At 51.5% G+C, this 15,576-nt stretch overlaps 5 protein-coding genes across 5 annotated transcripts; all 5 read left to right on the top strand.

Annotated features, from left to right (window-relative positions):
- Nucleotides 1-116: 116 nt before the first annotated feature.
- On the top strand, nt 117-2,572 carry GLRG_11114 (histone-lysine N-methyltransferase SET9; the record flags this gene model as incomplete). Its single annotated transcript, XM_008101799.1, has 2 exons — nt 117-224; nt 296-2,572. 2 exons carry the CDS (start codon nt 117-119, stop codon nt 2,570-2,572), a joined length of 2,385 nt encoding a protein of 794 aa, XP_008099990.1.
- A 1,367-nt stretch (nt 2,573-3,939) lies between these two features.
- Nucleotides 3,940-4,812, top strand: GLRG_11113 (uncharacterized protein; the record flags this gene model as incomplete). Its single annotated transcript, XM_008101798.1, has 2 exons — nt 3,940-4,488; nt 4,669-4,812. The coding sequence occupies 2 exons, from the start codon at nt 3,940-3,942 to the stop codon at nt 4,810-4,812; spliced, it is 693 nt and encodes a 230-aa protein (XP_008099989.1).
- Nucleotides 4,813-6,766: 1,954 nt separating this feature from the next.
- Nucleotides 6,767-7,050, top strand: GLRG_11112 (uncharacterized protein; the record flags this gene model as incomplete). Its single annotated transcript, XM_008101797.1, has 3 exons — nt 6,767-6,802; nt 6,866-6,959; nt 7,022-7,050. 3 exons carry the CDS (start codon nt 6,767-6,769, stop codon nt 7,048-7,050), a joined length of 159 nt encoding a protein of 52 aa, XP_008099988.1.
- A 1,294-nt stretch (nt 7,051-8,344) lies between these two features.
- GLRG_11111 (uncharacterized protein) lies at nt 8,345-9,157 on the top strand (the record flags this gene model as incomplete). Its single annotated transcript, XM_008101796.1, has 1 exon — nt 8,345-9,157. One exon carries the CDS (start codon nt 8,345-8,347, stop codon nt 9,155-9,157), a length of 813 nt encoding a protein of 270 aa, XP_008099987.1.
- Nucleotides 9,158-12,461: 3,304 nt separating this feature from the next.
- GLRG_11110 (glycosyl hydrolase family 61) lies at nt 12,462-13,814 on the top strand (the record flags this gene model as incomplete). The annotated part of the gene is made up of 1 exon (XM_008101795.1): nt 12,462-13,814. One exon carries the CDS (start codon nt 12,462-12,464, stop codon nt 13,812-13,814), a length of 1,353 nt encoding a protein of 450 aa, XP_008099986.1.
- Nucleotides 13,815-15,576: the final 1,762 nt, after the last annotated feature.

Below are 15,576 nucleotides of genomic sequence, written 5' to 3'. Positions count from 1 at the left end.
AAGCTGGAGCCTGTCGACGCTCTTTTAGCCTTTTCCGCTTCTGCTCGCCTATCTGTTTCATCCACATTCATTGCGCCGAGGTTGACAGTTGCGACGGCTACAAGAACCACCTCAAGATGCCGCCCTCCTGCGCTGCGGCCAAGAAGCAGAAGCAAAAGAAGACGCTGACCCTGGCGCAACTTGCCTCCTACGACGATTTCCTGACGGATGCGTTAGTTGACCATGTACGCCGTTTGGTCCGGCCGGGGAACGACATCGTCGGCGCTAGGAGACTGACAAGGCTGACACCTCGCAGGTTTTTTACTGGACTACAATACCCAAGAACCGAAATTCGTATCACCCTTCCCGAGGCGTGCGCGAGGAGGACATCACTCGGATCATCCAGGAAGAAATTGTTGTCAAGAAGGATCTCGAAGCCGCCGAGAGCAAGCTGCTAGTCACCGATGGCTTCCGCAAGTTTTTCGCCGCCCTCAAGACGGACAAGGTGAAGGATGACTTCAAACGCCACATGCGCCGCTACACACAAGTCTACCTCCCCGACTGCCCCTTTGAGGTCAATTCAACAAATCGGTACACGATTGTATCGCATGAGGCCGCTATCACTGCCCGACGCTTCATCCGGAGGAACGAGACGATCAAGTACCTGGCCGGAACCCAGGTCAACATTTCACCTGAGGAGGAGCGCGAGATGACGGCCCGTAAAAAGGACTTCAGCATCATCATTTCTGCGAGGAGCAAGTGCGCCAGCCTATTCATGGGCCCGGCTCGGTTTGCGAACCACGACTGCGGGGCCAACGCGAAGCTCATGACGACATCCTCGGCCACGATTGAAATCATTGCGACAAGGAACATTGATGTTGGAGAAGAGATAACGGTCACATATGCTGAAAACTACTTTGGGGAGGACAATTGCGAATGCCTCTGCAAGACATGTGAGGATCGGTGCACCAATGGTTGGGCGCCGGCCGAGGGGGGGGTAGTGGTCAAGAGGAGTATCGAAGAGTCTGCCATGGACGGATATTCGTTGCGACGGCGGAGAAGGGATGACAGTAGTGGTCCTTCATCCCGGACACCTTCCGTTACACCAAATATTCGGCCCCGGGTGTCCAAGTCCCGTTTGAGAAGTGGAAAGCCCAACCGCGATTCGCTCGCGGTTGGCTCGCCCATGTCCGATGTCTTATCACCGGACAAGGAGCTGTCTTTCGACTTGCTTGTCACGCCGCCCATCACACCTTCCAAGAGACGAAAGCTATCGGCAACACAAGCAGTCACGGCCCCTACCGAAGAAGCGCATGTCAGTTCAAGGGACAGCTCGTCCTCCGGGTCCGTGCGCAGCATGTCGTTGACGAGCGGCGGAAACGAAGATGGCTCGGTGACAGACATCACTGAACCGGAGAAGGACACGCCGGAACCGAGCCAGAGCCAGAAGAGGTCGGACCTCGTCAAGGAGGAGGAATGCGAAGAGTCCACGGGGCAGGTCCTGGCCCATGCAGCGCCCTTCTCCCCGCAACAGCAGGGCCAGAGGGGCACGATGGCCACGATGCCAGTTAAAAATTCCGCTTCGATTCAAACGACATCCGTCATGGCTTCCAGATCGATCCCCATCTCATCTCTTTGCAATCCTCCGTCTCCGCCTTCAAAACCCAAGGGAAGGGGCCCATCTGGATGGACTGCTACGGCATACTCGATGAGCATCACAAATGTAACGGCAAGACAAGATGATCGTATGAGCATTGCAGCGGCTGTCTGCGACAGCGTTGATATAAAGCCGGCGATGATGCCTAACGCGGGCACAACAACAGGCTCTGGCAGAAGCGGTTCGAAGTCAATGCAGGTTGACAGGGTTCCCTTAACAAACGAGGCACCCGAGAGCTCTCACCAGGATCACGTAGTGCAAGCGCCAAAGGTCGTGGCTGTGGGGTCAATTGAACAAGACGTCCCGAGCAACCGTAACTCCGATATTGTAAAGGCGTTGAGGGTCGAGGCACGGGTGCCGACGGAGAACCCTGCGCTGGTCACTGATGATACTCAAGTCTGTGCGAAGGTTGATGAGACGACGGTGGAGGCGGGGGCCGCCGGCAAGCCATCAGCAGCAGGTTTGAAGAAGCGCAAGTATCAACGGCGCACCTTCATCAAAGAGACCACACCACCCGCAAAGACCCGAACGCCTGGCGACTACACTCTTACACCACTGTTACTATCGGAGCCTCAGACTGCGTGGGTTCGCTGCATGAATTGCGAGACGGCCTTTGTACAGCAAAACGCGTATTACACCAAAAGCTCGTGCCCGCGCTGCGAGCGACATTCCAAGCTTTACGGCTATATTTGGCCCAAGACGGAGAAGGCTGGACCCCGGGATAAGGAGGAGCGCATCCTCGATCACCGCACCATCCATCGATTCTTGGGACGAGATGATGAGGCGCGGATCCGGGGTCGAAAGAGGCCAACAGGGGGGCTGTCGGAAACACTCGAGGGTGACACGGGCAAAGACTCCGGGGAAGGGGAAGACAAGGCCGGGTTGAGACGGAGCGGTCGGATGCGAAAGGCTAGCATCAAAGTGGCATGTCCGTGAGGAGAAGAGGCGTACGAAGCAGCCAACCGGGGGAGGTCCGGCACCAAAGCTTGGATAAGAACGTTTCCGCAGCTTCGGTTGAGCTATCGCCGCGGGGCTTTTGTTGTTGTTTTTTCTGGGCCACTTTCAGGAGAAATGAACGAGGATGATTTATAATTGGAACGTGGGAAACACGGGGTGGATTGGCGTCTATTTTTGTGTTTTCACATCGATAGTACTACATTCTACCCACCCCCTTTTTTTGTTTTGTCTGTTTTCTGGCATGCATGCACAATTGCATGTGGCTGTACATAGAATACCATAGCTCCTCACCTTTTGCATATTATCTGACCATCCGTCTGCAGGGTCATACAGAGGATAGGGGAGGATCTCGCTTTCGATTTGGCGCGGTGTTGAGAGACAACATTCCTGCCTTGGTGTCTTGGCTGGATAGACAGACTACTTTAGAGAAGATGTTTCTTATCTTCGGATGCACACTAGCACGCACGCACGCACACCGATGATCTAGAGAGTCGATGCAACCAAGGGTTGAGAGAAGGAGAGAAGAGAGAAAAAGAGCTGATGAGAGCAATTTTACTTCACTTCTTCAGAGACGATGACATTTCCTCTGCGTGCCGATGCCCGTTGTTTTCCTTTTCTTCTCCCCAACCCGTCAGGTTCGGACATTGCTCCTCAATCAGCCATCAGCCCATCGTATGCGTGCTGCATGCTTACTTGCGTCTGGGCTGGACGAGCGCAACGCTACCTACTTGGATATGTAAGTGATGGTTCCGGTCGGTGACCGGAAACGACTGGACGCAAGTCTGCCTCACCTTGCCCTCACCAGTCATAACCACCAAGACCTCCCCCCCCCCCCCCCCTCTCCTCCTCCTCAACACACCTAAAGTAGAAAGGCATGGACTGATCGGCACCCCGGCAGAGACATCGTCCTTCGACACCCATCTTGACGCACTGCCATCAATAAACCCCCGCCAACAATCCTCCGCGTACTGCATAAGTCGGTGTCGTCGAGAACGGCGTTGCTAGCAGACCGCGCTAAGGCACAGCAAACACTATCCTAGCTCTCTCGCAGGTCTCAACTGTCTCTTGGGATTTTCTTTTTGGCCTTCCCTGCCCTTGCTACCCTGCATGTCATAAAGCTCGAGCACCACCTCCTCTACCGTCCAAGCTCGGGCTCTGCTCACCTCGGATACCTGTACGCTCATCACTCACCCACCACCCGACTTATATCTCGGGCCCCTTCACCTGGGTCCCCTTCGGATAGTCCGAAAAAGAAAGGCTCCCCCCTCCCCCTGAACCACTTTCCTTCTCATCCCGCCATCTGTCGCAATCTTCTAGATATACCGGGGCGGCCTCCGTCAAGCATCATGTCAACGGAGACCTTCACGCAAAAGGCCATCATGAGTGCCGGCCTCTCGGGGCCGCACAACTACCACTACCAGAAACACCACCTGTACAATCCGGCTCCGAGGCTCTCCGCCCTTGTACAGTCTAAGCAAGCCAAGTCATCGTCGAGGCGCTCGTCGACGATGGTCCGGCAGCGAGCACGTCATCAACGACAACCCCAGCCACTACATCCCCTGGCAACCATGGTCGCCGTGGTTTTCGACTACTTCTTGCGGGGAGTTCTGGACATCACGAGACCGCCGAGAGAACTGGTCACCATGGTCGTGAGGGGGGTCTTCACCAGCCTGTGCTGGGCGTACCATGCGCTGCCCATGCCGCTTGCAGTGGGCATGTTTTACTACGGCTTCCAGAGCGTCCCCGACGGATTCCGCGGCGTCGAGGAGTTGCGGATGATGTACAGCACGAAACTGGACGGCGGAGCGATCGTCGGGGGCGCATCTGGCATCGAAGGCCTTTACGGGCTGGGCGAGCTGGTCCTGGTGCGATGGGGGGATTTGGGTGTCCTGTCGGTAAGCTTTTTCTGACATCATTCCTGTTTTTTATTTCTTATTTTCCCCCATTCCCTCTCATGCTCCCCCGTCCCTTGCTTGTCTCGGCTCGGGCATGCGCTTCATCTCTCCCAATGACAAACCACGATGATGGGATAAAGAAATAAAGATAAAAAGTGTTGGGGGCTGACGTTGGTCCAGGCGTTTTATTGTCTCGCCATGATGACGGCGGCGTATACAGTCATGGTGCTGATGGAGATGCGCGACTACATCCTCGACACCTGGGCGCTCATTGTCGACGAGGCTCTCGAGATCAAAGCGCTGCTGCGAGCGGACGAAGCCTAGCTAGGTCTTCCGGAAAGGGGGGCCTTAGTCTGCTTTCGGAATCGATCGTGTTGCTACGGGATTCGGTCCCCCGGTCGGTCACAAGAGGCGTTTGTTTTGATTGCTCCATTCATCCTCGTTTGTCTCGTTTGTTTCCTCCCTGGTGGGAGAAGAGAGAAAGAGTTGCGTGTGGTCAGATTGTGAGATGTTCATTTCCCCTCACTTTCGCCTTCGCCACCCCACACACACACTCACTCTCTTCTACCTACTTACACTCACTTCCAGGGGGGGCGAACGGGCGCCCGCCCGCTCAAAAGTACAAAAATGGCGTCATTTGGTACGGCGCTTTGGGCGAGAATTTTGCATGTTCTGGAGTGGCATTTGTTCCGGATCTTCAGACGAAGAAGGAACAGAAGAAAAGAAGACGGGAGTTTTTGAGTGTTTTTGTTTCTATCCTCGGTTGGTACGGGAATATTCTACAACTGAGTGATCGTTTGGAGGGAAAGGTTACACTACACGTCTGACGCTGTCTGGCACACAGACAACAGCGTCACCAGGTTCGATATGATAATGATCCATGTACAACACCTAATGAATGAAAATTACCGGGTCTAGCAGTCCTTTCATAGCAATGAGAATAGCAGGAGGAGCCGGGATGGTTCGAGACCATACTACCCGGCTTTTCTCTCTCTCGTCCCTTGACTTTCTTCCCCGTGTTGAAATGAACACCAACCACACAAATCCACGTTTCTCTCCTCTTGCTTCCCTTTTTCCTTTTGAAAGGAGCTGCAGAATGCAGTAGAATTGGCATGTTTGACGCACCCCCCGTTCTCCCTCTGCAGCCTGCAGCCAACTGGCTACCCACACCACACAGCCATCCGCTCAACGCCGTTGCACTCCCTGCACTCCTTTTTTTCTCACCCATCGTCTCACCTCGGTCTCGGTCTCGGTTGACTCTCGCCTCCTGCGGCGCCCTTGCCCTGGGCTGGGCTGGGCTGGGCTGGGCTGCTTACATCATTCGCTTGTGTTCCCCGCATTCATCAATCGCTCAACTGCTCGCGGACATTGACGAGTATCGGTGACCCGCACGAGAAACAATATTTGGGGGGGGCGAATGTTTCTACCATCACTCTTAATGCCTGCTTACAACTTTATGAACGTTGCTACTCGGACCCCCCCAGACTTGTCAGCATCATGCCACCCCCTCCTGAAACAAATATACTATGGCTTGGAAACCTTTATCACCCACCAAAAATATATATCTTTCACCAGTCTGATGGTCCACAAAAGCCTTATCTTTCCAAAGACCCATTGATAACTGCACAAGGAACGATCAGACTGGGCGCAGGGCGTCCTGTTGTGGTGTGTGGACGGCCCTCACCACCACGTGTCTGTCGTCTTTGACAGTGTAAGGCATATGAAGGCATGATTGTCTACCATACTTTATTATTCCGCCAACGGCGGATTGTTATTCTTGACCACTCGGAACTTGACCTTCCCCCACGTATCAGAGTCGGTCACTTGGTTGTGGACTATAATTATAGCCCTTGTGACAGTATAAGATTCGCGAACGTCGCGCCCTACTCTGCTGTGTCAGATCAGCGAGCCTTGTCCTTTGGTAAATCTGATGGTCGACTGCCGTCCAGAGCATGGTTGACCCTGTCTTACCCCGCGATTCATGTTGCGTTCGATTCCTTTATATGCCGTCGTTCCGGAGAGTGTCAGGACCTCTCCTCCTCACTTCTTTTAGGTTGCGCCAAACCTTGTTCGACGTTTTTATCGCCGTCGATTGCCGCCGTGTAGCATCAGCTTCGTGAACAACGCAACGACTGTGCATAGGACACCCACTAGACCACTGCCCGATCGACATTTCTCATCCCTGTGCCGGATCTTTGTGAGGAACATGAGAAAGATGTTGAGAATGTTTACGGACATGACTGGGCTTGGAGGCTTGCTTTTGGTGGTGATTGTGCTTATGGCTTTGGTGTTTGCCGCAGCAAGATTCGACTATGTAAGTGACTCGTCTCTCTATCGTGATCCTGTCGGGTACCAGCGGTACTAACGCTTCGTGCAGATCTTGAAGTCGGACAAAGGCACCGAGGAAGGAGTCGACGGTGAGGAAGATTCGACGTATGCTTTTTATGCGACCAAGAGAAGAAGGGCTTCCAGTGAGTATTTCTCAATATCATGGCGATCCAGTATTCGTTTTGCTTTCTTACATTGAAGTCAGGTGCGAAGCAGGTAAAATTCAACATTTGAGGGTCGTCCGGCCGGAGATCTCGTGCTTATCAACATAGTCGCCAAGACCGGATGTTTTGGTCACACGGCGATACTATTATCTTCTTCCCTTCTTCGGGGACAACAGCGAACAGCCTGGCGAATCATGCTTGATATTCCCAAAGTGTTTCCACCAGTTCAGTCGTTTATAAGTATTGTTTTGTATGGTTTGTAGGGTTGGATATCTCCGTTGCCGACAGAAGAGAACTGGCTCTTCATTTGGGCGCAACTGATTGTCGGGGCTTTTATAGTGTGTATGTATTCTGCTCATATCCAAATACCAACTATACGTTCCATGATGGCGGTTCTCTAGACACTTTTTCTTATGTCCCTCAGATATCGTTGTCATGCACAATTTCTGATAAACTTTGCTTCAACTACGCTCTATGCCCTTTCGCAGATCATCGATCATACATGGTAATATGACTTTAGACCTGTTCCTCAAGCTGTCAACGTGTCAAAAGTTTGTGTCGAGACAAGACAGTAATAGAGCGTTTCTGAGAGTTGCCTGTGTCTCATTCGTTTCCGGCGCAGGTTCTCTACTCAACAGCATTAAAATCCTCAAGGGCTTTCGAGCTCTCATCATTCAATCCCTGTCTGAACCACAAGATGCACTGTGACAGTCTGGCATCGGTTGCCTGTTTGGTAAAAGACCTAGGAGAAAGTATCGGTGACTTCAATTATTTCATTGAGACGTCGTGTTTGTGTTTTGGTCAAGGTTGTTGCGAAGGGTGGAGCTTGACGTTCATGATAAGATCCGTCAGTGAGATGCAGAAGTAGAAAGCTCACGTGGAACAAAAATGTGGCTGACGTCTATAACGCACTGCAAAATATATGCAATGTTACTTCTCACGATGGCGCAGTCTAATAGCGAGTCATGCTGACCTACGGTAGCGCATCTCTTGAATACAAGGACTGATCAAAGACCGATGCCTAACTGCGCCTCTAGGCTAGGAAACAACAATCCCAGTTCCCACGCGTGTCCGGGGGGTCCGAAAACATACCCTTGATAGGATCCCTGCAAGGGCTCGTTTACGTGGTCATGTCGATCTGGGCTGACCCTAGAGATGGTGGCTGTGGAGCGTAGATCATATTCGCAAGGCAGCAATGTGTCACCTTACTATGGTCATGCATGTGGCTGTGAAGAGGATTTGGTCTGACATCATGTTGAACGCAAATGCTTCAAGAGCAAAGGAGGCCCAGATGATGATGGGAATGCACCGTTGTTCGCAAAGCACCTTCAACCGAGTCCACTTGTCGCATAAGCCACTCCACAATGCCATTCGCCTCCGGATTCCTCAAGATGAAGCCCGTCGCGGATGTCCCTGCGGATGAAGCCCCGCCGCCATATGAAGCAAAGCCCAGCCAAAGCCCAGCAGTCCCTGACACTCAGACACCGCACCCACCGAGCCCGCGACCGCCGATGCCGCCGCCGTCGCAAGTGGCCCGCCAGTTCCCGCCGGCCTTTAATGTCTACACGCAAAGCTTCAGCCGGACGATGATCCTCGGCGAACACCAAAATCTGCCATCCTATGCCATGTCATTGCACAGTGGTTTGAGCAGTTCGCCGCCAATCGTCCTGCACTCCGGGCCGACAACCACCTTCCCGCCACTTGCTTCAGTGGAATATCACAGCTTCAGCACCAGAATGAGCATAACGCTGCCTCCTGCATCAAGAGGCAGTCCCGGAGGAGCACCCGTTATTGAACTGGGATGTAAGATTGACTTTCCTTCGTCAACTTATTATTTCGCAATGGGCGTTGGACCGAACTGTGAACGGCTCGAGCAGTTCCAGTGGAGGCCCAGCTCTGGCGAAGCGATCGCCATGCTGGATGGGAGGAGCAGGGGCTGGAAGCTGGTTAGAATGGCCCAATCAGCCGGGCCGGCCACCTTCAAGGGAAGTGACGGGAAGGAAGTGGTCGCAGTGTGGACTGATGCCCAAATGAGCTTGTCCAAGCAGGCCAAGTTCGCATTCTTGGGCAGTGGCCTCACAGGCGAGCTGGGCGAACGCTGGGCGGTTATGGCTGTCATATCCGGCTTGGCCATCTTCGAGCGGCAAAGACAGCGCAACCACAGCCAGAACCATTGATGCTTTGTAGCCACTCCATGGCATTATGCGGTACTGCCTGTAGGGGCGCTTTATGATTGCACGATCTTTAGCGATACGGTTATGTCATGCTTTGTTATGTTAGTTATGTCAGCTTGATACCCACGAGTGACTACAGAATTAATAACAGTTGCCTAAGGGCTTGAATAACCCCCATGCATAACAGCCATGAATCAATCTTCTTGCGGCTTGATTGTATGATAAAGCGATTTGGTTTGAGCGGTCCCATCACCCATAAGCGCCCCCAATGGCTGCGTGCCCACGAGCATTCGTAAGTGCATCATATTGAGTGTCGCCACAGCCACTTGCCCAAAGCCATAGGGCCGAATCAGTGTCACGCGATGCGAGGAGACTCTGGTCGCTCGTGTATTAGAATGGAGTGCCACGCGGCGTGCAAAAAAAAAAAAAGAAAAAGGTGCACACTTCAACATGCTGGAGCAGGGGACTAGTCCGAAAACAACAAGGTAGACTCGGTAGCTATACAATTTAATACAAAAGAATATAGTAAGTGTAATTCGGCTTTTATAACAATTTCTATTAGATTATCTCACGAGCTAGAGCACACAGCAGATAGGGAGATACAAATGAGTGAAGAAAAGGCTTGAATTGTGTGAAGACGAATCTCCCGGGTGGAGGGCCCATATAAAGGGGGCCCTCGAGCTCGTTCATGTGACATAGCACGTGGTGTGGCTGACGGCAACCGCCACACATACATGAGCCTCCTGTGATATTATTTTTATTGCGCACCGCGTGAGTGCGTAAAGCAGTTATCAATTCGGCCCGAAAACTACCACCCCTCGATGGAACAAACGGAGCCTTTAGTTCACAGACACGAGCAACTCTCCACACGAAAGCATTCCGATGTTGCATCGACCTTCAGTCTTTCCAGGAATGGAGTATGACAGGAGCCAAAAATGTGCAATAGGGCTGGCTATGTGTACATGCTCGCTGATCACCTGGAAGGGCGGGAAATCCTACCAGTTGGATCTGCCACCTGAAGTGGAACATTTATGAAAAATTGTGTGGATGCCAGTTGTCTGGTTCGGAGCTGGGCTCTGGTGGAGACTTGAGTGGAGGAAGCGCAGGGAGATTCGCACCGTAGCAAAGGCCATAGCCGACAGACCCGGCGGCTGACAACGACGCCACGCTGCTCTAAGAGGACAAATATCCTTGCCTTTATGCGACTGTCGAGACCGCTGGCTGTTAACCATTGATGGCGATGGATGGCGCGAACGTACCTGCTCGGATTCGTGCCGCCGCAATGGACGAATTGCCAAGCCCCTGAGGACGGCACCGTAAGGAGGCGGGTATCGCCCTGCCCTATCCGTAGGTAGTAAACCAATCTCACATAGTGGATTCTGTTCTTCTCGTATGCCAGCAGCTTGACGTTTCGAGCTGAGCCGCCGTACCAGCAAAGCATTGAAATGTAATTACGGAGTACTTACGGCTGGTATGCAATCTAGAGCCCAATGCTGACTGGACAGTCAAGCTCATGTCCGAGAGAGAATGGTTGCAGGGTAGCCTATCTTAGATTCCCTACGGAGTACGGATAGACGCTGAGGCTTTCACTTCTCACAAACATAGACCCCTGCGACTCTCTGGTGGGATAAAGCGTCAAAAGGATTGGTGGAATGGGGGAGAGAAATACCTGCATCTCGCCATGCGTGGTGCAGGGGCAAAGTGGTCTGCAGAAGACATCCTACTTATGTACGTTGACGAACAATCCCTGAGGCTCCGCCGCAGCGACCCAGGACGTTGAACACCTTTCGAGGTTGCCGGTAAAATGCCAGTGCACTTTTGGTAGTATGCCAGTGATTTAAGCCTATTTAGGAAGGCACTACTACCACCACCACATTTCCCCAACACAGATAAATAATCATATTCCATCACCCTAACACTAGCTAACCCAGACCCTAACCCAGACCCTAACCACTAACCCTACGTATCTTTAAAAGCCTATGCATCTATAGAAGATACGTAGGGTTAGTGGTTAGGGTGGTTAGGGTCTGGGTTAGGGTCTGGGTTAGTTAGAGGGTTAGCGTGACGGAATATGGTATTTCCGGCTTCTATGTGGCAGTGCTTCCAGATTAGGTTAGACACTGGCAGACTACCAAAAGTGCACTGGCATTTTACCGGCAACCCCTTTCGAGAGATAGCGCGTAAGGTGTTGATTGCAGTCATCAACGGCGCAGGGTGAATTCGGTGGTACAATTAAGAAGGGGACGAGTCCCAGGAATTAGTGGTTTCAGGGTGGCTACCGGGATCTGACGGGGATCCGACAAGGGATCGACTGAGAGCGTAACGCCGGGACGAGCCAATCGGTTCGGCCAGCGAAGCTCAAGAGTGGGGACGAAGTACGATGGCCCCGGCCGGATATCCCTTTTCAGCAGTTGGCTCTCTCAAAAGTCATCCCATGTCCGAGGAAATTCACCTGGTCTCATCTTGTTTGCTGTAGTTTTGCTTCTTTTAACTGATAATGACATGACAGATCCTTAACCTCGAGACCTGTCTAAGTAGGTAGTAGTTAGTGTCCGAACCAGTTCTACGGATACAGCCTGGGAACATGTCTATATGTCCACGTTACGCACACCAGCATAGGAACAGTTGGCACTCGCCTATCATTCTCGGGGGGGAAACATGGGCTCACGTCTCCCAAGCTTTTCTTCTCGCAACCGGCAACGTGGGAGAAGTTGCCATGAGTCCATTGGCTCACCCGAGGCGCATGTTCCAGGCCCCAGGTCCTCACCCACCCACCCACCACTCGTAGTACATCAGATTCGAGCCCACTATACCGAATCCTAGCCCTGCCTATCTCCCGCATACGCGAGATCCCCCTCCCATGTTTATCTCCACCAAATAGCCGGATATGATTGTCTTGCGTATAATTGAAACTTTGGCGGAGCGGCGGTAGTGGTCCTTTCAATATTGACCTGATGGGGTTGAGAGGCAAGACGGCGGTGCAAGCGGCCATCTTGGGAGACCGTCGTGCGAAGCTCTCTCGCGTATATATCATTGTTTCTGCCCAGCCCTCATCAGGTCTGCCATCTCTTCTTGCGATCCATAGTGTTCAGCTTCACTTGACTTGTGTGTCTATCTCGTTCCTTTATTCCAATTTTGTCATTCTTTCCACCTGACCAGGTTGTCATTCGTTCTTTTCGGCCTTGGACCTATCGCCAACACTCACTTTCCAATCAACCAAGCTATTCTCACAGTCAAGGCTTTGGCAATTTTCTCGAACAACTCTCAAAGACAAGCCAAACCCAGTTCAAGCTCTCCAGCCGCCAAAATGAAGTCCACTGTCACCTCTCTTCTTGGATCTGCGGCCCTGGTGGCCGCTCACGGTATCGTCAACAACGCTGTGATCGGCGGCAAGAACTTTACTTTCTACCAGCCCTACCAGGACCCGTACATGAAACCCGCCCCTGAACGCATCTCTCGTGCTATCCAGAGCAACGGTCCCGTTGAGGATGTCACCAGCATCGACATTCAGTGCGGTGCTGCTACCGCCGGTAGCGGTACCATCCCCGCCAAGCTTGTTGCTAAGGCTGCTGCCGGCGAGGAGGTCACCCTTGACTGGACCATCTGGCCCGACTCCCACATCGGCCCTACCATCACCTACATGGCCAAGTGCGCCGACAACGATTGCACCACTTGGCAGCCTGGTAATGACGCAGCCTGGTTTAAAATCCAGGAGCAGGGCCGTGAGGGCACCTCCAACAACTGGGGTGCGACCCCTCTCATGAAGGCTGGCAACTCTGGTGTCAAGTACACCATCCCTGAGTGCATTGCTCCCGGCCAGTACCTCGTCCGTCACGAGATCATTGCCCTCCACGCCGCCTCCTCCTACCCCGGTGCCCAGTTCTACCCCAGCTGCCACCAGATCGAGGTTACCGGTTCCGGCAGCACCAACCCCTCTGACCTGGTTGCCTTTCCCGGTGCTTACAAGGGCACCGACGCTGGTATCACCTACGACGCCTACAAGGCTCAGCCGTACACCGTCCCTGGCCCCAAGGTCTTCTCCTGCGCCGGCTCCGGCTCCGGTTCTGCCCCCGCTTCCTCTGCTGCTCCTGCATCATCCGCCCCTGCTGCTACCACTGCGCCCGCCACACCTAGCCAGACCGCCGTCGCCGACGACAACGATGAGGACTGCCCCGCCACCACCACCGCCGCTGCCCCTGTTGCCACTTCTACCCAGCCTGGCGGTGATGAGGAGGATGACTGCCCCGCCGAGACCCCCTCTGCCACCAGCTCCACGGCGGCCTCTAGCCCTACTGCGAAGGAGGTAGATGCCGAAGACGACTGTCCTGCCGAGACTACTGCTCCTGTCGCCACTCCCACCGCGGCCGCCGGCGACGACGAGGATGACTGCCCTGCCGAGTCTCCCTCTGCTGCCACTCCTACTTCCACTCAGTCTGCCAACGACGATGAGGATGACTGCCCTGCCGAGACTCCTTCTGCCACTCCCACTCCCACTCAGTCTGCCAACGACGACGAGGACGACTGCCCCGCCGAGTCCACTGCTCCTGTCGCCACTCCCACCGCGGCCGCCGGCGACGACGAGGAAGATTGCCCTGCGGAGACTCCCTCTGCCACTCCTCGTGCCAAGCGCATGACCATCCACGAACGTCGCCTCGTATAAATGAATCCCAAAATGCCGCAGATTACTCTCGGTGCTTTGTCTCTTATAGAGGTTGGCCAATGTTATCTGGCTTGAGGGGGTGAAATGTTAGTAGGCTCACAGTGGGTGTTTACAATTGTGGCGCCGGCGGTTCTGGTCCGGCCTTGGGTCATTCTATTTCATGTACAAATTCTTTCCTGTATATCGGTTTACATAACGTATATATATATCTTCGCGATATAGATCATACCATCGTGTTCTCGAACGTTCCAATTCGCTTGTTATCAGTTATGGATGACATAGTACATTTGCTGACGAAATAAGTTTGCTTCGAACGCCAATATACCTCGTCTTGTCTATGAATGTGATCAGATCAACTATAGCGTGGAGTGTTATTACTAGTTGAAAAGGGATTGGCTTCATCTATATGGGAATGTAGTATGAATCCGCGGCAATTAATCATGGGCTACATGTTGCAAGCATGACCCATATGAACAGTTGTTACATATGGCCTAGACCCTTGCTTTTTGCATAGTTCTAAATTTATAGCATCGCGAGAAAGTATAAACATGCTTCCCGGCTGCGGCTACGGCATCTCGCATCCTTAACTCGGCACATTGTTATCCAGATGCTGCTCTTATTACTACACAAATCGGACCTTCCAGCCACAGCTCCATGAACAGCAGCAAGTGCTGTTGAACGGCGCTTTTTAAGAAAGACCCTGCCTCATCTGAAAGGGCAACCACACTGAGCACAACCCTCGCATAAATAGCGCCGGTAAACATGTTCAATCCGCCTCCGCGACTCATGTCGTGTCGATAAGTGGCGCAGAACAATACAAAGCTGATATAAGTATTATGCCACCCCTCGACAGTGCCAATGGCGCGTTGCTGTATCCCACTAATTGAACATGACCGCGTGTTTATCTCCTCTCCTATTCTGAATAGGAGAATGTTGGTATTACAGGGATTGTGATCGTAAAGCAGTAATAGTTTAATTGACTACTAGTTGCTTGTTAAGATAGATAATAGGAAAAAGAAGAAGAAGTTGTTACTGCGGATATTTGTGGTGGTGTAAGTGAGCCGCTAAGGTAAGTCACGTAATTATAGATTATATAACTATAGATTAGCTCTATATTAGCTAAATATCCTAACACTAGTAACTTTCTAAAGTAAAGGAAAATTACTATAAATAGCCTAGATACTGCCTAGTAGCTAAAAAGCTTAAAAACGTAATAATAATTAAAAGCCTAAAAGTATTTAATACTTTTTATTTATATAATCTATTATATAGCTTAAGAAACTTATCCTTTTATACTAATCTAAACTATCTTATTTCTAACTAGTTATTCTAGCGCCTTATTAAGTAATAATTTAGTAAATCTATTAGTAGGATTATTATTACTTTATATTTATTATACCTTATAGACCTTATATTACTTATATAACTACTAGAGGGCTATAATATTAATTATAAGCCTTTTCTCTTTTATAGTCCTAAGCTTAATAAGGCACTTATAGAGTAAGTATAAGTTAGTATAAAGGATTATTAGTATATATAGTAGCTTAAGGCAGTTAGTAATTATTATAATAGTTATACTAAGTATATAAGTAACGTTAGTACTAGTAACTATACTATAGATCTTAGAGGCTAGTATACTTTAGGTAACTTACTTATACTTTATTAAGCTAAAGTAAATAATATTACTAGTTATAGTAAATCTATTACTTATAGTAGTACTTATAAGTACTTTATTAGTAAGTATAATAATAAATCCTAGCTA

The sequence above is a fragment of the Colletotrichum graminicola genome (assembly GCF_000149035.1).
Source record: "Colletotrichum graminicola M1.001 genomic scaffold supercont1.75, whole genome shotgun sequence".
NCBI lineage: Eukaryota > Fungi > Ascomycota > Sordariomycetes > Glomerellales > Glomerellaceae > Colletotrichum > Colletotrichum graminicola.
Note: the sequence above shows the minus strand (reverse complement) of the source record. Positions and strands in the feature narration are given on the sequence as shown.